The sequence below is a fragment of the Emydura macquarii genome, unplaced genomic scaffold (assembly GCF_026122565.2).
Source record: "Emydura macquarii macquarii isolate MOO-44397 ecotype Brisbane River unplaced genomic scaffold, CSIRO-AGI_Emac_v2 contig_2437, whole genome shotgun sequence".
In the NCBI taxonomy this organism is placed as follows: Eukaryota; Metazoa; Chordata; order Testudines; family Chelidae; genus Emydura; species Emydura macquarii.
Window position 1 is genome coordinate 4,097,327 of NW_027132574.1, and position 21,176 is coordinate 4,118,502.

At 41.7% G+C, this 21,176-nt stretch overlaps 1 protein-coding gene across 3 annotated transcripts in view; it reads right to left on the reverse strand.

The window, feature by feature from the left end:
* LMBRD1 (LMBR1 domain containing 1) overlaps positions 1-20,792 on the reverse strand; it is a 273,786-nt gene extending 252,994 nt beyond the window's left edge. For 2 of the 3 annotated variants that reach the window (XM_067562530.1, XM_067562531.1), the window contains exons 1-3: positions 20,704-20,767; positions 19,612-19,788; positions 13,434-13,494 (exon numbers count right to left, since the gene is read on the reverse strand). In XM_067562530.1, coding sequence (XP_067418631.1) covers positions 13,434-13,494; positions 19,612-19,788; positions 20,704-20,760 — 295 coding nt within the window. In that variant the 5' untranslated portion in view covers positions 20,761-20,767. Of the gene's footprint in view, positions 1-13,433; positions 13,495-19,611; positions 19,789-20,703 lie in introns of all 3 variants that reach the window. The other variant, XM_067562532.1, reaches the window with a different exon arrangement.
* Between the last annotated feature and the right edge of the window lie 384 nt (positions 20,793-21,176).

A 21,176-nucleotide genomic window follows, 5' to 3' on the forward strand; every position in this document is an offset into this window, starting at 1 on the left:
AGACCAAAGCACAGTCATTAAAGTTATGAACTCCTGATTGTCCTCTGTCTGGTACATACTTGTTACAAGTCTAGTCAAGCAATAATGTATACACTTTATTCCAGCTTTAAATGATACAGTAGTTTCATAGCCGGAATTCATAAATTGTACTGACATTCTTCTCAAAACGGTCACAGCATGCTAGATGTTTTCCTTGCCTACTTACTAGTTTAGGACTAGCCAGGTCATACAAGCCAAAGTGACAGTTCATTCATAAGTGTAAATATTATGGCTATTTAGATGTAGCACAGAAGAATCAGGGTTTTCTACTATTTTGTGTAAGCCAACAAGACAAATACCCAAGTAGCTTTAACCAAATAATATTTGCCTCCAACTTAACAGTCTTAAAGTCAGTTACAACTTCTGTCCTTTTAGAAGTAAAGAATGCGAGAACCAGCTACAAACAAACCACCCTTGTACTACATAGGAATCTCAGCTTTTTCCTCTTCTCCCCATCACCTCCAGAGGCTCAGAGCAACCATTAGGTTATGGCATTACACTTTCAAAAATCTTAGTTTGCTACCCAATTCCAAAGTGACATGTTATTAACAAGCAAGCTATTTTAGAACGTACGATCAGTTGACTTAATGCCCAGTGAACAATTTTAAAATTCTATCACACTTGACTACAGGTAACCAAGCATTCTGCTAGCATTGGTTTCATCTTAAGTATTCAATATATACAAGAAGCCATTCTGAGGTTTAATAAGGCAGCATGACCTTTGTATAATCAGCACACTAATATCCAGTGGTAACATTTGAGAGTGCTTAAGTTCTACCTGCGAGACTGATTTAGGCACATGGGCACTTCTGAAAATTTTACTCCTTACCTACACTACTGTGCCTTTAATTCACAGCAACTCCATTTCAGCAGCACTGTCTGCCCTGTACTGCCAAGTGGGTACAAGAAATCTGAGTTTTAAACTGATGTATTGATGGGACCCAAGCTTTGCAGGATTATGAGGTAAGAAAAGAGCTAGCTCTCAATTGCTTAGTGGCAGCCTTACCAACTGATGGTGTATGACTCAAATGGGTCAGATAGGACTCACTGCTCAGCTCTAAATTTTGGTCATGAGCTAAATATAGACAACTACTAAAGGTTGGGTACAAGTAGCTTCACCTGTTAAACATTTGAAGGCTGCAGCATTTTCAAGTTATAAATTTTGCCACAGATCTGTGCTCTTGTAATCTCTACACTAGGTTACAGGCATACATTTTAGCAAGGTGTGACAGAATATACCCATGTTCACACCCTACACAATATTGGAATCATGTTTGCACAAGATATGCCTTGTGGGGTTGTGACATTCCCCTCGGCAATCTGGACTGATGTATATCTGTCACCCCAATCCCTCACTCCTAGAGCCCAACTAGCAGTTGCTCTGCTGTGTGGACACCCCAACTCAGCCCCCAGTCCCAGATGCGACCCTAGGAACTGCTGTCCTGCAGAGTTGAGTGATGCCCACTGGACTCTGCAAACTCATACGTTCATCAATTTAACAAAGAAATTGATATGCAACAGCTCTGTCATTTTAAATGAAGTTTCTACACACACCCAAACAGTCATTGCTTTAGATAAAAAAAATAAGTTTATTAAGAACAGAAGGATTGTAAATGATTATAAGCCAAAGGAAAGCAGGTCAGATTTAATCAAAAGTAAACAAAGGTAAATCACATTCCAAACTAAGCTTAACACTTTCAGCAACCTTACAGTCTTAGAGGGTTCTCACCACAGGCTGGCTGGTTGGCCTCCCACCAGGCTCTCCCTTGTGATCGATGCTTCAGTTGCTTAATGCTGTTCATAGCTAGGTTGCGAGAGAGAGAGAGAGGCCAAAATGTCCCCCCTTTTCAATTGTCCCTAAGCCCTCTCTTGGGCCTCACTGTCCCCCCTTCAAGATCAGGTGACCAACAGTATTCCTGCATAGTCTTCTCCACATCCTGAGTCAATGAACATCACCTTATAAGATGCTTAGGCTAGTCCATTGTTCCTGGAAGAGCAAAGTTGTTTTATGAATGCCTTAATGTGGCATGAATTACCTTTCTGCTTTTAGTGTTCGCCTGGATCTGCCTCAATCCATGTAAGAGAGATTTAGGAATATTACATAGAGCTTCATAGCTGTACATATGACATTGCCAGAAACGTACTACTATAACAATAACATTTAGTATGGTATGAGAATTCCAAAAACACTTTACATGACATATTTTGCATTAAACAATACACAGTTACGCTATAAGGGTGAACATGAATGATACACCATGATACCATAAGGGTGTACATGGGGTGCAGTGTGTCACAGAGGTATCATTTAAAAACTCAATTTGTTGATCACTAATATCATGGCAAAATCCAAATAGCAACGTTTTACATGAAGTTATAAACATAAGCGGAGATCAGGACTAAAACTAGGTTTTCCAGGTAAGTCTGGCCAAACCAGTTCCTCAGAAACAAAGGGCAAGCTGACACCTCAGTCAGGTGTAAACAAGGCTGATGCACCATTACCTGTTAAGTGGCCATTCTCTGGCAGGAATTGGGGCAGGAGTAAAAATCTACATCTTAGCAAAGAAATAGCATGGAGTTTCCTTCTACACAGGCTGCCTGCCACCTTCTCCCAGCTGAAAGTATTTCTCAAAGGAGGAGGAGACTGGACTATAAAAGGAAGGGGCAGACACCACAAAATAATCCTTTCCCCTCCTACACCACCATCGCATTCACAGCATCTGAACAGATAAAAGGAAGAAGCTGTTGGACTCTGGGGGAGGGGTCCTGATATAAAGAGTTTGGTCAGTAAGACTGCTGAAAGTATGTGGTGAGAATTTTGATTTGAATCAGATAGTTTGTTGTTACCTAAAATGCTTACTGATGCCTGCCTTTCTTCTTCTTGTAACCATTTCTGACTTTATGCCTCATTACTTGAATTTACTTAAAATCTCTGTGTAATTAATAAACTTGGTTTTGGTTTACTCTAATCCAGTGCATTTACACTGAAGTAACTGGATAACTGTTTAAAATAATAAAATGGCATATTTTCCCCTTCAAGGAATAATGGACTTAATATATTTGCCCTATCCAGGAGAGGGCTGGGTAGTACATTACATACATTTCTGGGGGAACAGCTGGGACTGGGGGTGCGCTGGGCTCACCCTACAGTATAATCAAGGCTGGTAAGAGCCAAGGCGCATTACACTGTCTCGAGCAAATAGACCTAGTCACTCCCAGCTAACAGGCTGGAGGCTGCACTCCAGGTTGGAAGCTACAGTAGTAAGACACTGTAAAGGGCACCCGAAGTTCAAGGGCAGGGATAACAGCTACTTGTTAGTCTCAATTGTACCCCACTAGGTCACACAGGGGACTTCCTTTAAAAACCCTCTTGTAACTTAGAAGTACTGCAAAGCACAGAATCACAGCTGCAAAGGCCATCAGTCTCACAAACCACACCACGTATTTCTGTTAAAACTTACTGGACCAATATGGTTGTCCCCACTTGAGGCAAAAGTGTCTACTACATCACTATATAAAATGGAGGTTACTTACTGTAACTGGAGGTTCTTCAAGATGTGAGCTCCCTATCCAGTATCCAAATGTGGGTGCACATGCACCCCACACAGCGGAGCTGAAACGGCTTGTAGTAATGTTCGTCGACCCGCATGTGCACATGGTATGTGCAAGGTCTTGAGGCTTCATGGATTGACGCCACTTCAGGCCCCTCTGACTGGCAGACAAGAAGCCCATAGCAGAGGGGATGGGTATTAAAATCCAGATAGGAACCACACATCTCAATGAAACGCCAGTGTAGTAAGTAACTTCCATTTCTTCTTTGAGTGCTGGTCCCTGTGTGGATTCCAGATGTGGATAGCATACTAAGCAGTTCTCAGTGTGGAGATGGGTGCGACGGCTCACTGGAAGTCTCAGTCTGCAAGACGGCTCAGCCAGCTGCCACATCTGCTGCTACTGCCAGGGCGATCGTATAGGGAGTGGTAAAGATGTGGCCAGAGAGCCACATGGCCGCCCTACAAAGGCCTTGCCACAGGATATCTATGAGAGGGGAGGATGTGGTGGCCTGCACCTGTGTGGAATGGGCAGTGACTCCAAGGGGCAGAGAGATGTGTGAAAGCATAGCATTCATGATGCAACATGAGATCCATTTGGAGAGGTGCTGTGAGGAGAGAGGACATGGCCTCGACAATGCTTCACAATGACAAGCAAGAGTTTGGGCAAGTCCTGGAATGTGCAAGTACATTGGAGCTAAAAGGCCAAAGCACGGTGGATATTGAGGGAAAGTAGCATGCATACCCTGGGGGAGGTGTGTGGTTTGGGATAGAAGGTTGGGATGTGGATATATTGGTTGAGGTGGAATGGAAAAGCCACCATAAGGAGAAACTTGGAGTCGCAGAGAAACCTTGTCCCTGGGGGAAAATGGTAAAGGGTAGGTGAGCAATCATAGCAGTTAGCTTGCTAACCTGCCTAGCATAGGTGATGGCCAAAAATATAACCTTCATAGAAAGGAGGGTGTAGTAAGAAGTGAGAGCTTAAGGCCTGTAAAACAGGCTAAGGCCTAAATGGAAAAAGCCAAGTGAACAGAAGTATAAGGGGTCACTCAAGTTAACTGAGACTGGTATAGGAAAGTGCTGATTCTGCAAGGTTGTAAGACTGCCAAAATATTACTAAAATATGTAGTGGGTATAAGAGGTACCAAGATACTAACTCTCTGAAATGACACTTTGATGGGTAGAAATGATACATGGAGTGGCGGTGCCCAAATCAGCCAATCAACGGAAAAAGGTGGTATTAGACTACATCAGGAGGGTGGCAACTACCTACGTGAAAGGGGGCAGACCGAAAGTGTATGTAACAGTGTATAAAAGAGGGTGTCAGAGGGAATACCGGTGTCCGGTCTAGGGGATAATGGAAAGTCCCGACGTTGGGCCGAGACCATTGTAACGCCGCCAATATGAAACTCACCCAGAGATACTCTGTAAGTCATTTCTCATTGTGCCGCACGCAATAAACCTCGCTTGGGCGCCTTCGTTACTCAGCTAATCTGTGGTCGTGTCAACTCATTCGATCGTGAGAGCCATCTCAGTTCCCTGGCCAGAGCTGGGACAGCATCTACACAGGGACACGCACGCAGCCTACACTGATAAATACCGGTGACAGCATCTACCAACACACCGAGTACAACAGAGGGCAAGGGAGCAGATAACAAGGGGCTCAAAGAGTGGTTTGGCAAGGGTAGAGAGGATAAAGTTAAAAGGTCCCAAGGGGAGTGGGATTCTGAATCGATGGGAAAGCGTTGAGGAGGCCATCAAGGAATCAGGCATTTGTCAGGTGACTAAAGGCAAAGAAGCCATCCACAGAAGGAAGGAAGGAAGGCACTGAACGCTGCCAGGTGGACATGAATACAGGACTGGGCGACGCCCAAAAGATGGAAGTAGAGAAGATTGTCTCTATTCCCACCAACCTCAACTGTTTATGGAGCAGTAGTGGCAGAATGCCCATGCATTAAAGTGTTGCCATTTCACCTGGTAGCAGGTCTCCTACTGTTGGAAAAGATATCACGCACAGGCATGGAGCATGCCCTGTCTATGTGTAAGCACCATCCAAATACCAGGCCATGAGGTGAAGCAGGCCTGGATTGGGGTGACAGAAACAACTGTGCACTTGCATGAGGAGATCTGGGAGAGAGGGGAGGGTACGGGGAGATGTGAATAAAGTCAGTGAATCATTATTGGCATGGTCAAAAGGGGGCTACGAGGATGACTGTTGCTCAGTCCCGCTGCACCTTGAGGAGGACATGCAGGAGGAGTGGGATGGTGGAGAAGGTGTAGCGGAGTTTTGTTGTCCAGGGCATAAGAAGCATGTTACCCTGGGAGCCAAGTCTGATGGCTCCTCTGGAGCAAGACAGGGGAAGCTTGTGGTTGATGGTGGTTCCAAGGAGGTCCCAGCATAGCATGGTCCACCAACAGAAGATGGCGTGCAGAGTGGGGTCATGCAGCTCCCACTCATGGTTGTTGTTGAAGGAGCGACTGAGCGTATCCGTAATGGAGTGTGGAAAGTGTACAGTGTGGAGCGTACGGTGCAAAGCGTGAGCCTGTGCCTTAGGCACCAGTTGCAGAGGTGTATGGCCTCCACACAAAAGCAGGGAGATCGGACACTTCTCTATTTGTGTATATACACAACAGCCATTATGTTGTCTGAGAGAAGCTAAACATGGCAGAAACGGAGGAGGGGTAGAAATGCCTGGAAGGTGAGAGGGATGGCCCAGAGTACGGGGATGTTGATGTCCTTCTATGCTTCACCCTCTGGGGGGGGGGGACACCATCTATGCAGCCCTCCAGATGGGCATCGCATCCTGAGAGCAAAGCTTCTGTGGTGAGTGGTGTGGTCTGTGGAAGGGATGAATGGGATGCTGGCCAGGACCTTAGTGAGTTGTACCATCACATGAGGGAAGCCAAAACCAAGGTGAGAATCAGGACCAGCTTGCCTAGGTGGCAAGTAGGACTGGCACCACAGTTCCAGGTTGTAAGAGCACGCAGGGGAGAACACAGGGTCTGGCTCAGAGGACCACTCAGATTCGGAGAGCTGGTCCAGGAAGGGCAGGACCATCGGTATGGTCGATGTTGGTAGTGCACGGGGTAGGGCAGCGTGCACCTGCACGGAAGGAATCCTAACTGCTTGTGGTACTGGTAATACGAGGTGGAGCACAGCAGGGCACTGACCAACCATCCACTGGAAACAGAAGCTCCAAGGGGGCTGGAGACCCAGAGTACAAAGAGGCATAGGTGGCAGCCTGGTCACGGAGGCTGAAGACAGCACCAACTGGTCAGTGTGCTTGGACTTATGCTCTGGCCAGGGTTTCTTGGGAGGTGGAGCAGCCATGTCAATGCCTAATGGAGGCAACGCTGCATTTGGCAGTCCCGCTTGAGGAGCCGCCCTTATGATCATCGTTGTGCTTCTTATGAGCATGGTCGGGGCTTTGGCAGTGGTGCCAGTACTGTCTGTGCTGCATGCAAGGGACCTGGAGAAGCATTCACCAGCAGTGATGGATGTCACTCAAGGATGAGCCAGTCCCAGATCCGAGTGCACACATGGATGCATCACCTCCATAAGCATCTCATGGAGGAGGCTGAGTTCTCTAGCCTCATGAGTCCAAGGCAGGAACGAACAGCAGATGGCGCAGCAAGTGACTATGTGGGCTTCGCCAAGGCAGTAAAGACAGCATTGGTTCTCGTTGTTCACAAAGAAGGACGTTGGGCACAAAGCACAGTTTTTGAAGCCAGTTTGTTGAGCATAGTTCCCGGAGTGTGGGTGGAGGTGGCGCCAAAAGGAAAAGCCAAAAGGAAACCTAACTAACAACTTTGAGAAACTATATATAATAAGAACTATCTACAGCAGTTCATTCAACAGACAAAAGGCTTTTTAGCGAGCTAAAAGTAAAGAGTAAGAGGGGTTCCGATTCTGGCCGTGCGGCGCAAAGAGGGAATTGGAATGGTGTTGACCCACATAGCCTCACAAGACCTCAGATGCACCACGTGGCAGATGCACACACAGGTTGACAGACACTACCACAAAGAGTTCTTGTTCATGGCGTGCACGCGCACCCATGTCTAGAATCCACATAGGGACGATCTTTTGAAGAATCCCCATGTTATATAAAGTAGGACCTTCATGCAGATGGCTTTGCAATTTTAAAATGTGTTTCCCCCCAATATACATTGGAATATGCATATAACAGCGAGTATACATATAGCATGACAGGAGAACTGGAAGCTACATTTCCATTTGCTTATTTAATGGGGGTATTGTTGTATATGGTTAAAGGAAAGTGATTCTTCCCCCTCCCCCATGAATTAAAAAAAATCCTTTTTGCAAGCTGTCCCCAATTACTATTTACCCACATTAAACTTGTATTGTAGTAGACACGGGATGCTCTAAGGCAGTGTTTCTTAACCTGGGGTTTTAGAGGGGTCGCAAGTGCAGAGCTGGTATTGGGGGTGGCAAGAAAGGCAATTGCCTGGAGCCACAGGGGCACCATGAAACTAAGTTACATGCCTCAGCCCCGTGGGGGTGGGACTCAGGCTTCAGGGGTACAGTAGTTTGGAAAGGTTAAGAACCACTGCTCTAAGGATTTTTTGCTTGGTTTTCCTTCCTCTATGGCAGGGGTGGGGAACCTCCGGCCCGCGGGCCGGATGCGGCCCGCGAAAGAATTTGATCCGGCCCGCGGGCGGGCAGGCGGGAAGTGCGCGCCGCCGAAACCCTGCCGCCGTCTGCCCATTTTCGGTGGCGGCGGGAGCTCGGAGGTGGTTACTGGTCCACGGCACCCGCGGACACTGTAAAACCGTGCCGCCTAAAAGACGGAAACGGCGGCGGCTTTTCGGCGGCGGGGGGTGGAGTCGGCGGCGGCGCGGTTCCGTGGGGGGGGGGTCGGGCAGTTCCCGCCGCCGAAACCCCGCCGCCGTTTGCGCCTTTTCGGCGGCAGCGGGGGGAATTCGGCGGCGGAATCGGCGACATGGCCCGCGAATGGAGGCAGCAATATCAAAATGGCCCTTGGCAGGGAAAAGGTTCCCCACCCCTGCTCTATGGGATATAAAGAAGTCCACTGGAGATCAAAACATTAAAATTAACAAACGTGATATCAATATGAGGAATTAATTTAACTGTTGTGTATTTCCTCACTATTTTTTGTGAAGTCTCAACAGGCTTTCATACCATGAATCACCTTTCATGAACAAGAACGATGAGGAGATGCATCAGCGGCATCACAAGCATCTGACTACAGCATTAATATAGAACATTGCAGTCATTGCACTGTACATCAGACTTTACCAGCACTGCATGTTGTGACAAAGGGTATCCTACTTTGGAGGAAACCTCGGGTTTTTCATTTTGAAGTCTAGACCTCAAGTAGATGCTATTTTGCTACATGCATAAACTCATTAGCAAACTTCCATGAAATACGATTTAACAAAAGAATGTTATGAGTCTTATGAAGACTTACATTTTCTTGTGTTCTGACAGAAAATCAGGATATTGGTCAGATGTGATTTGAACAATTACGTTTTTATATTATCTGCATATATATTTTGCTACAAATTACATATTACTGTTTAATTCTGTATAGGCAAAAGTTATGAAATGTGCATTATTTCCTTATCAATCTGACTAAATACAAAATAGCAAAAGAAAAAAAAAACCACACTACTATACTAATTCAATACCTAAATCTCTACCACCATCTGGAGGTAAAAGCGTGCTATGGCATTAAAAAATTAGTACACTAATTTGAGGTAGTATTAACTTTATTACACTTCAAAGCAGAGGATATCTAAAGGCTAATGATATCGTGGAGCAAAGGTTGAAAAGGTAGCTCTAAGCCTCCATTTTCAGTAGTACCAAACTTTCCTCAGAATTTACCATTGAAGTTCATTTCTCATACTTCTTTGCTGAGGAAAAAGAATTAGTTCTTCAATCTATTAATAAATGGAAGTCTTGTACAGTTTGAAGTCTCAACACTATTGTTAAAATTAAATATTTGTACAATCCTAATTGGGCAAGATATTCAGTAAATTCATAAGCTAAGATTTTACATGCCTTTATTGCAGTCCAATAGCTCCAAAGGTTTTGGCATTCACATACCGTTAACAAATTTTTGCTTTGCTAAATCTAAAAAAAAAATGGTCAAAAGAAAATAGAATAAAAACAGTATCTTATGCAATATTATTTCCTTGTGAAATAAAGTGCATCTAACTTAGTCACTGAAATATTTAGGTCCACTATGGGTTACCCAGTATACCTGACAGATGAGAAAAAAGCACTTAATTTTTTCAGTTTATTTAGCGCATCCGACAACTGAAATCCGTTAATTTCATCATTCCCCCTGTATGAAAAATTACTAAGATCTCCCTCGACATATATGATTATCCAGAGATTTTATGGAAAACTTAACTGAGGCCACAAAAATCAGTAGGGGGGATTGAAGGACAGCTTCTGTACCTGAAATTATACTACTTTAATCTAGCCAATTTAAAAAACAGGAGACGTCCCTTTTATGTAAATATCAAGGCAGATCACTTGCTGAAATCCTCTGGACAATCCATCCTGTGTGGATAATGAAAGCTACCATCCTACTGCTCTTTTAAGATATTTTTGCACTGAATCCTAATGCCTTTCATTTCAACTGTGTGTACTATAGCTCTTGTTGGGAAATTTGGAACTCAACATTTTTTCAACTGGAAGATGCCAGTTGTTTAAAACTAAAACTTTGTGAACATTTCTCAGATCCAGAAGGTAATTTCTAGTCAATGCCAAATAGTGGTTAGAACACTCCCCTGAGATGTGGGACACTCAAGTTCAAGTCCTGCTTTGAATCAGAGTATTTAAGCTATTTGATATTCTGAAGCTAGCCTGTTTTTTGTGAAAAGTTTCAAAAGGTCTGTTTCATCCTCATGCAGAACAAAATCAAAATGCTAAAATGATGAAATTTTGTGCAGAACAGAATTCTGGTTTTCCAGACAGCCTTACTCAGAACTATGAAGCAAGAAAAATTCAGTTCAAAGTATAATCTAATGGTTATATCAAAAAAGCAGTGACAACTTTCTTCCAAGCCATGCAATTTTGCTCGGTTTTTAAGAAGTTTACATCCATTTATGCGACCATCTACTTTCCCTACTTATATATTATTGAAAATAGTTTATATATACTGGGGTTCTATTATGATCTATAGGAAAAAGTAAAGTTCCTTTTTTCACCAGGACTGAAGTTCTGTAACATATTGTTAATGTTCTCAAATGGCCTCTTTTACCATAGTTATCTGGTGAATTCCTCACAGATTTTGGATTCACTCTTTCAGATCACCTTAAAAGGAAAAAAGGTTATTGATCTGACGGAAGTACCATACTCAAAACATTTACACAAACAACTTCTCAGGTAATCTTTCAAAGAATTGTGGAATTACTCTACTAGAAATTTAAATCCAAAGAGAGGAATGTTCAGTTTAAAACTGGAGGTGAAGGTCACATAACTCCATGAAGGAAAGGCATGCAATCAGTGGCCTTCACGTGTTAGTCTGCACCCATCATCCTCCTAAGCAGCAGCAACACATTTTAAACAGACACTCTAGGGTAGACCTAAAACTGGAAGACAACTTGATAGCTGATAGGTCTGTACTGGAGTGGGGCCCTTATAAAACAAATAGATGGAAAATGAGACCTGTTAGCCCACAGTATTAATTCCAGATTCACCCGGAGGGCTCTTCCCTAAAGGACATTTTATGTGGTTTCCAGTTAATTGAAGAACTTTATATTAAAACAAATCACAGACTTCCTGTTACAGAAAGTTAACAGGCCAAAATGCAAGGACTTGCAAGAAAGATATTTCTTGATATACTGCTTTTATGGTTCCTTGGGATTCAAAAGACATCATTGTTTTTGAGGAGAAAAATATAATTCATGACCCTATGAGAAAGACATGCCCAGGAAAGCAAATTACAGAGCAACCTGACACTGGATCAGGAACAGACACTAACAACAAATCAACACAGGAATAGGTAATTCTATCTGGGTCAGGCATGTCACCTCTTACCCTGACTGGTATCCAAAAAGTCTGTCTTTCTTATAAGCAGCCATATTTGGATAGCTTGTCAAATCAATAAAGTATCACTGAACAGAACTGACAAGGAAAGCCCAAGATCTTTTCTTCCTTGAAAGAAAAGACCCTAATGAGTCCGACGAATCTTATATAGAAACCAGAAGGCACAGACTACCTTTTTAGTCTGGTGAAGTATTCCAAGTTCTTATATGGTATTCTGCATCTAGTTTATTTCTCAAGATAAGCCATCTGATATTTCTCATTTAGAGAAGCAGTGTTATTGTTTTGAGGGGAACAAAAAGTTTATGAACAATGGCAAGAGGAGAGGAGTTCCTTTTCTAGATATACAAAAAACTTCAGTTCCCTATTTTTTTAAAATAAACATTGATTGCAGCTTTTGTAGCAGTATTATCAACACAAGCCACAACAAAGATAGAATTCATCTGACTTCTCAGAAAGTTATGACTGCAGCTTGAGACTGTCCAAAATTGGCATTTTGATTTTCTCTGGCATCTTCAATGTAAAATGAGCCCCTTGTTGCAAAACAATAGCAAATGTTTATACTTTCAAAATGTGAAAGCCACTACATACATACTATTGTTGCTTTGCGTCCTTAGGTTCCACTTTAATGCAGAGAGCAATTATACTTTCACTAGGTATATTTGTACTAGTGTCATTGTCCAGCAGAAAGACTTAAAATTCAAAAAAAAAAATTAGCACAATTCAGTCAACATTTCTTCAAGAGTACTCTCCACCCCCAAAAGAAGAAATTCAGCCTTAAAATGATATTTTTAACATAGGTCTTTTTAATGAGACCACCCACACTTTGCCCACATCACAGAAAACAAATCTTGGTTTCACTTTTTTGGTATGTGTTTAGTCTTTAATTTGTATTATTAATCCTTAATATATATTAAACTACTCAACATATTCCCCTCCCAACATATGCTCATTTCTATGGTTTTGAATGGTGAGTTCAACACAATCTATGACAGTTATTTTCACTAAAACTTTGTGCTACATAACATTCTCCACTATTACAAAGGATAAATATTTTATTAAGAAAAAAGGACGGACTGCACAGATGGGTCCAACACTTTCTATAAATGTTTAGATTTTAAAAGCCACATTTTAAATAAGTTTAGAAGTTGATCTAATCTGATTTTCTTGCTTTGGGTTTGTTTAGGCTCATCTCTCAATTCAGTTCCATTATGCTCATCTACTGAAGTAGATCTAGTCCTCAGGCAGTGTCTGAACAGTGAATGGTCTTAACATACCACAAACATTACAATATAAAAACAAAATTGCACTGAGTTATGTATAGTAGAAAAACTTCACATTACCTTAATTGTAAGAAACCTTGACATATCATGCTACATGCTAAAAAAGTGACAAGAGGCCAAAACTATTTCCCCAAGGAACTCATTAGTGTCTATGCTATGAATGTGTATTAACAAAAATAGTCGGCATTCCATATTATAGATCCATATGCCAAAACTCATTAGTCAAGTTTTAAGCATTGTATCATTCCAATGTATTAATGCTGATAGAAACTGTGACAGAACGATAAGTTCATATGCAGAAACCCCCAAGATTGCAGTTAGCTTATTATAATGCAATTTTAATTTACAAAAAAAGAAAAAGCATACAACATCTTAGATTGTAGATGAACTAAGGTTTAATTCAGAATGAGTTTTCAGTTTAGTTAAAAGCCCCTGAAAATTAGCTTACAACAGAGTATTTTATCAACACATGATCCAGTCACCACAGAAAACCCTAATTTTAGAAGCAGTTTTAAAAATACTCACTGTAATAGCCATATAATACTGTGTCCTCAATTTGTCTTGTAACATTAGCATCAGCCCACTCCTAGTAAGATTGAAAAGGAGGAAAAATTATGTAACACTTATTTCACAAAAGCAACACTTTCAATCCATATTTCTAGACTTTTGTGAAAACCTAAATAATATTTCTCTATTGTCATACATATAAACTGTGAAGCTCACAATTTTGTTCTTAGCGGCTTACAAGAATTCCAGTTTTTCTAGAGCTGAAAGAATTCAGTTGATTAAACAGACTGATACTTACAATTCTGAATACACACAGCATGGACTTGCATAGTTATTCTGCATTAGAGGCATTTACACAGACCTCTACTTATCAATATTTGTTTTGATCACTGAGTTACATAATATTCTTGCATCTAAATACCAGCTATAACAGACAGCATGGAACAACTCTTGGCTTGAAATTAAAGAAAGATATCAATAAAAAAGATCCTGATTGAAAACTTCGTATCAGAGAGCATTTTTATGATCTATCTAGCAGGTATGTAGCATAGTACACTTGTTATTACCATATAAATATGCTATAAGAGTAATTTTGCAGGAAATGCATATGAACAAACTCACTGCACTGGCTACTTAACCTGAAATTTAAAGGCAAATTGGAGAAGCAGTGGGGTCTATTATCCAAAAAAATGAGGCAAATCCTTTATATTTTAAGAACTTTCAAATTAAGATGCTGAATATAGACACCTGCTGTAGAAGCCACAATACATTGACCATATAGGCCAGAGTATGCTAACTTTTCACACTCTCTATCACTGCAATAAACTGCGTAAGCAGTTAGACTCTTCCCTCACTCCTAGATATTTGCATATGACCATCACCCTAATCTGTGCATGTTATACACAGCATTTCCTACTCAAGAAATCCTAAAATACATTTAGAGATCTATACCAGCGGCTAAGGACCGGTCCAATTATTTGTTAGGTGATTGTGATTTTTGTCTACCGAAAGTTATACAGATACAACTCCTAGGTTGGATGCAGTTATATGGGTATAAAGATGCCTTTTATTACTTTAGCTTATTCCTCTTCCCTTACAGAGGTAACATACTGGTATAAACACCCTTATGCCCATATAACTACATCCCCACTACGGATAATACTGCTTTAACTGTACCATTATAGTCAAAGCCTGAAGAATTATACCAAGAAGAGACATCTAAGACGTCATTCATTGCTAAAACCCACACTTCTGGGAATAGAGACCCTCAAGCCCATCAGTGCCCGCACAAGTAACAGTCAACATTCCAAAACTTGAGTTTCAGGTAGGTTTGTTTTCCTCAGTAAGATTTTATCATTTTCAGAGACCTTACTCCGGTTACAAAAAGGTGTTAAGACAATGTGTGTAAGTCTCTCTCAACACAAAGATGACATACTTCATAAGTAATAATATACATCAGCAGCTTAAACCACTCTACCACCAAACTGCTCATCTCTCCAAGTGCAATGATATTCCTGACACCTATTTATCAAATAGAGAAGCATCTATCCCACTGCATACATCTTATCTTAAAATTCACAGCAAGTTAAAACAAATTTCACATTAATTTCATTGCCTCACAATCATAACCAAGTTTGGGGCAGGATCCAATTATCACATGCTACTGCCACCCAATGACCCATAATATTCTTATCCATTCTCCTCTGCAGATACCAGAGGATAAGGTAAGCTTTGCAGCATGTCTGAAAGGTTAACAGATATGGGTTCTAGCAGATCTAGTAAAAAGCAACACATTCCTGAGTTAAGTGCTTCTCCTGGAGGTAATAAAATGGAGAATGTAGGGGAGAAAAAAAAGTCTTAGCATGTGCCCAACCAATGCTAGAATAGCAATTTCTAAACACCATGGCAGAAATAAGATTTTGAGACAGTTTTAAAGAGAATAAGGAAGTACTTGAATTTTGACAGAAAAGTTTTCCCATGCGTAGTTTGCTTTTTTTAAAATAGCAAGTATTAAAAATGAATGAACTCCTTTTAATTAATTATGTGCTCTAATGGGAAATGAACGGTTAACTTAAACATATGGCCATAAAGAACATCTCTGCTCTCATGAAAGTCTTAAAAGATATGAGAAAGGTCATACGTTACTGGTCAAAAGTAATGCAGATATAAAAGCAAGCACCAAGTCTGCCTGGCACTGACTTAGCCATAAAAAATGCTCTTTTAGCCATCAGTTTAAAAAGCCACTCAAAAAGCCTGAGGAAGAGGAAGCCAGGAATTAAGATGACAGCAACAGTAGCATATGCCACTATTAGAAAGTTATTCCAGAGTTTGGCATCTAGGTTAATATATACCAAACAAGCTCCACAGGTAGCAGCAGCTGAGTTCTCTGCTAAAGAAGAGCAACAAGGCAGATAGCAACAACAGGATATGTACCAATAACAGCAGGAAGCAATAATAGAAAGTTGGCTCGGTCAGTTTTTAATTATTTGTAAAATGCAAATCTGCACAGGAACTAAGGTATATTCTATAGGGACGATTATACGTACAGTACAATGTGTAGGAATAAAATTGTAATTGTAACCCTGTAGCTTAATTCAGAGGTTTTTAATTGTAATTGTAACCCTGTAGATTAATTCATAGCTTTCAATTCATACCCTTATTTGTGTCAACCTCTATATGGTTATTATTGAAATCGTGTAACATTTGAACTTCTATCAGTCATACTCCATATTGTGAATGTAAAACCCCATTTTGACCTATGTACTCCATCTTGTGTAAAAACCCCATTTTGACCCTATGTACTCCATCTTGTGTCAAACCCTTTCTAAACCTTTAGATGAATAAGGTAGTTATCTGAACAAGGTATGAATGGAGGGTGTATGTGTGTGTGAGTCAGACCCAAACTGCCAGCTTGTCTTGATGAAGTTGTCCTGATGAAGTGTGAAGTCCATCCTAGGCTGAAGAGTGTGAACATAGCCCCAAAAAGCAAAGAAGGATCCACCCCAGAAAAACTTAATCAAACTTAATCAAAGACATCAAAGAACAAGCTGAAAGTCACGTCTGCTATTGTACCAGCAATCAAGGATCACAGAGAAGCGACGTGACACAGCAGAACTGAAAAACCTATAAAAGACTGGGTGAGATTTCAAGGCTTTGGGGGAAAAACAGCGTTCTACACATCATCTAAAGAAGAGCGTCGGTGCGCGCCCGACAAGGACCCTGCTCTCCTCGTGCCCAGTTTCCCTGGCCAGGTAGCTGCCACGAGCCACGAACTCCAGCAACGGACCCTAGCTACGATCTCAAGCCACAATCAGGACTGGTAGCTATATATATATAACTATAGAACGCTTTCTGATACGTTTGGGCGCGTGTATGTGTGTGTGTGTATGTGTAGGTTTAAGTTAGTTATTACTTTAGTTTCTGTCAATAAATGCGGCATACTGCCTTTTCCCCTTGAAAAAGATCCCGAGTGCTTAATTTTGCACAACACAATGTAAGTTATTAGTAACTGAAACTTGTGTCTATTATTTCTATTTCTTTTCAAACTCCATTATCCTATGGTAAAGTAATGCAATTTACCAGGTCCTCTTCCATTTACAGAATGTTTTGGTGAACTAAGCTAAAAAAAAGCTAAAAGCTGTACTTGGATTTTAAGAAGTTGTCAGTCATTTAACATTCCCCTCTCCAGCTACTTATCCTATTGTCTATCAATGTCAGAATCGGTTAACCTTCAAGACACAGTGAAAGGCTCATTCATTCACTAAGGAACCGTTTCCACTCCCATTGAATTCTATGGCAAAACAGGCAGTGACTTTAACAGAAGCAGGTCCAGGCCATAACTTTTTTTTTTTAATTCTTTTTTGGGGAGGGGAGGCGCGGGGGGGGGGGGGGGGGTAGGGCACAGATCTAGTTTTGGTATAGTTAATATGTTTGGGAGTTGGGGAGGCAATGCATTCAAATACATATGCATTTTATAAATAAAAAAGCTTACTTTTTAGTTTTTGGAATGCAGAAGGTTTGGAGTGAAGGGTATTGAATAAATCCATATCCCTAACTACCAAAATTGCAAAGTATAATTTATGAAGACAAGTATACTGGATGTAGAAAAATAACTATTTTTTCTAATGCAAAATTTGTGAAACAGAGGACATGACATGGAATGCTTTACAAACTAATTCCAGGGAAAAAAGCCAAGATCATTTTATTAGAAAACTGAAGAGCTACCAAAAAAAAAAAAAAAAAAAAAAAAAAAAAAAAAGGTCAGAAACACCTTCAAATGGTTTTTAAGTTTTATGCCAGAATATATTGTATATTCCAAGTACTTGCACTATTAAAAATATCTGATTTTCATATAATCACTCCATAATTTAAGATATTTTAATTTTATTAAAGTCACATTTTTGTAAATTTTGTTCTAGACTTTTGAAGATTAATGGTTTGATAGAAATCAGATGTTATGTGCACAGGCAAACAGAATCTAAGGAAGCTTTTTCTCCTTTTGAAGGTAAGGACTACAAGAACATGTCTGAAGGAAGAAGCAAAGGAGAAGAGAACTGGTTTGTCAATTCTTAATTAGAATGCCTATGTGCAAAGGTGGAAAACATTTTTCACATTGTGCGAACATTAATTGAAAATTTTCCTGCCATTTTAAAAATCTTAACTTATCCACACAAAAAATGTACAATTAATCTTATCTGATTCACCAAAAAACCAGTAGCATGGATGCAAGTAATCCTCATTATAAATGTGTAAACCGTCTGACAACCTTTAAAGTAAGTGTCCATAACTCTCAGATTAATTTATGCAAGACAGTGGTGTAGCTACGGTAGACCTTGAAAGAAGGCCCACACAAGCTCCGCTTAAGCTACCTTGGCAACTGGAGCTTTCTTGGGCGGTGGCTTCCCAAACTTCCTGCTTCCAGTTACGTGGCCGGAAGCAGGATGTTCAGGAAGTAACCGGCTGAGAATCACTAAGCGGCCTGACACGCCATTACTGCTAAGCAGCAGCTTAGCCCAATGCTCTGCTTAAGATACTAGGCAACTGGAGCATCAGGCAGCTTAGTTTCGTAGCTGGTCACTTCCTGAACTTCCTGCTTCAGGTCACGTGACCAGAAGCAGGAAGTTCGGCCGGCCCATCTGTGTCATCCACAGGCCCTGTCAAAAAACACCACACACACACACACACACACACACACACACACACACACTCTTCTGGTTACGCCCCTGAGGCAAGTGCATATATTCTTTGAGATTAAAAATAAACTGGATAAAAATGTGGTAAGGCGGTGTACACAAACATAAATCATTCCACTCTGCCACAAAAATTAAGTCACAATTAAAACTGGTGATTTAAATCACTAAGTCAGCAAACAGGAAACCACAATTTAAATAGCCGATTTTAATCATACTTTTTATTTGTACTTTGTAGATATTTTCCTAAGAACTGGTTGATAACCATTAAAACATGTCCATTTGCAACTAAACACAACCCCAACACACAGCAGTAGCGCCATAAGGGAGATGTTTCTTCAATCAACAGTAGTTAATTAATCTCTCCAAGGGGCCGTAATTAGGTCAACAGAAGAATTCTTTTACATCTATATCAAGGGTTAATTCAACCCAGCAATAGCACTCAGGAAACTAAGTTTTTCACAGCTCTGAGCCACTAGCTAAGTCCATCTAACTCTAACTCTTTTTAACTCTAGAGCAGGCCTTAGACTGAAAGCTCATTGGTATAGATATACCCTTAAAACAGAACAAGATGTATTTATCTTATACAAAACGATAATTAATTAGTTCATACTATAAAACTTAGGAAAATATTTAGGAAACTCTCCTGATTTCTATTTATGCTGTGTTAAATTAATAAATTCCATAAGCACCTAGACAAGACTATTGTGTATATTATAAAAGAAGCTGGTAATATTAATATTTTAATATGAGAGAACAGCAGGTTTACATTACAAAGTTATGAGGATGAAAACTATTTTAGTGGTAAATGACAAGGCCCATTAGTTTGCAATGCTAGTTTTCTTTTTCCAAGACAAAGATTCCAGCAATTAAACAAGACACTAAAATGTGACTTATCCAGTTTGATAACTCAGAATGAAGAGAAAAAAAAAGGGAGGGAAGACACATAGTAAAGCACTTTTGGCAACAGATATTGGCATTCAGTAAAATATATAAATTGTTCATACCTTAAATGTGCCATTTTGATTTTTCATATATGAAACCAGAAAAATATCCACTGGCAGAAGTGCTGATGTGATAAGTGCAATTGCCAATGCAAAAATAGCTGTTATGGTAGAAATTACTTCACTTTCCCGTCGACTTTGGTACTTGCGCACATAAACCCAGCAGAAAGCCAGTATAGCCTGAAATACAAAAGAAATAATAGATACCATAACAACACAGCACAGGATAAGAAACTCAAACATCACCCACATGTAACTGTATTTCTATTCTATATAGATACTTGAACCACTCTCATCACCATAATACCAGACCACCTTCTGGCTGGGCATTAAATAACATGACTAACATCTGCCATGGGTGGTTTGTTTTTTCTCTCCCAAAGAAGGGGAACCTACTATTTGCTCCATCAGTTCCAGTGGCAAGGGCCTGTGCTGGGGTTTGACGACCCAAACTGATGGCCCATATGGTTTCATGTTTTCTCCCTTTTTTTAAAAAAAAAAATTATGAAATTACACCCAAGAAGACTGTGAAGTCAGGCATTCAGAAGTTAAGGAAGTGCCAGAACGAGCACTGCTGTGAAACCTCAGTTGGGGCCTTATGATACCGTCTGTAATAATTACATGACAACATGCTGCTTTTCCACAGGAGCCCTGCACAGCCAGTCTCAGCTTGGCTACCCCCAGAACGATCAGAGACCCGAGGAGATGTGCAAGAGACACCCCGACACTCAGGGGAGGCGATGGGGAGAGAGCGGTCACCCCCAATGAGGGGGGGTCCGTGACGTGTGAGGTTCTGTCAGTTAACCCCTGAGACAGCAAGGGGGGGCGGAGCGTGAGCCGGGACACCAGGGGCGTGGCTGAGAACCACGTGCTGCGAGATCCCGTGAGTGACCCCCGTAATTCCCCGAGGAGCTCGGGTGTGGGGAGCGGTGGTTTCCCCGATCTCCAGACATCTGGGTAATGGGCGCTGCGTAGGAGCCCCTGATCCCTAACGGTTTTACGAGACAGAAGAGCCTGCAGACCCCATAGAGCCTAGGGCGGCCGGGCCGGGCCGGGCCGGGGAAGAGTCTCGGGTACAGCCGCGCCGCCTCCTACCAGCAGCGAGAGGCCGAAGAGGCACCAGCCCGTGAGCAGTTCCGACGAGGCCGCCATCTTCACTTCCGGCAGCAAGGGCAGCACCACCCTGCGCGGGGAGGAGCTATTTAAAGGGGCGGGACCCGGTTGGTTACTACGGTAACCACTAAACAACCTTTTCGAGCCGCACAAGCCTAGCGCTCCTAGCGGTGCGAGCGTGTATGTACGTCACTGAGCTAGCAGCCAATGAAGGGAGGGAGCTCCTCGGGCTGCCCGCCCGCGCGCTGCTGCGTTCGGCCGGCTAGGCTGGGTGGCGCACTGCAGGCAGAGGTGTTTATCCGCTCTGGGAGCGAGCCCCAGCTTCCCCGATCCAGAACCGAAACAGAAGCGGGTTTCAGTCCCTTTGAATTGGACCCGAACCGGACCACAGCCTCCCTGAGCAGGACCCCCAACCAGAACCAACTCACAGCCTGAGCTGGACTCCAGCCAGAACC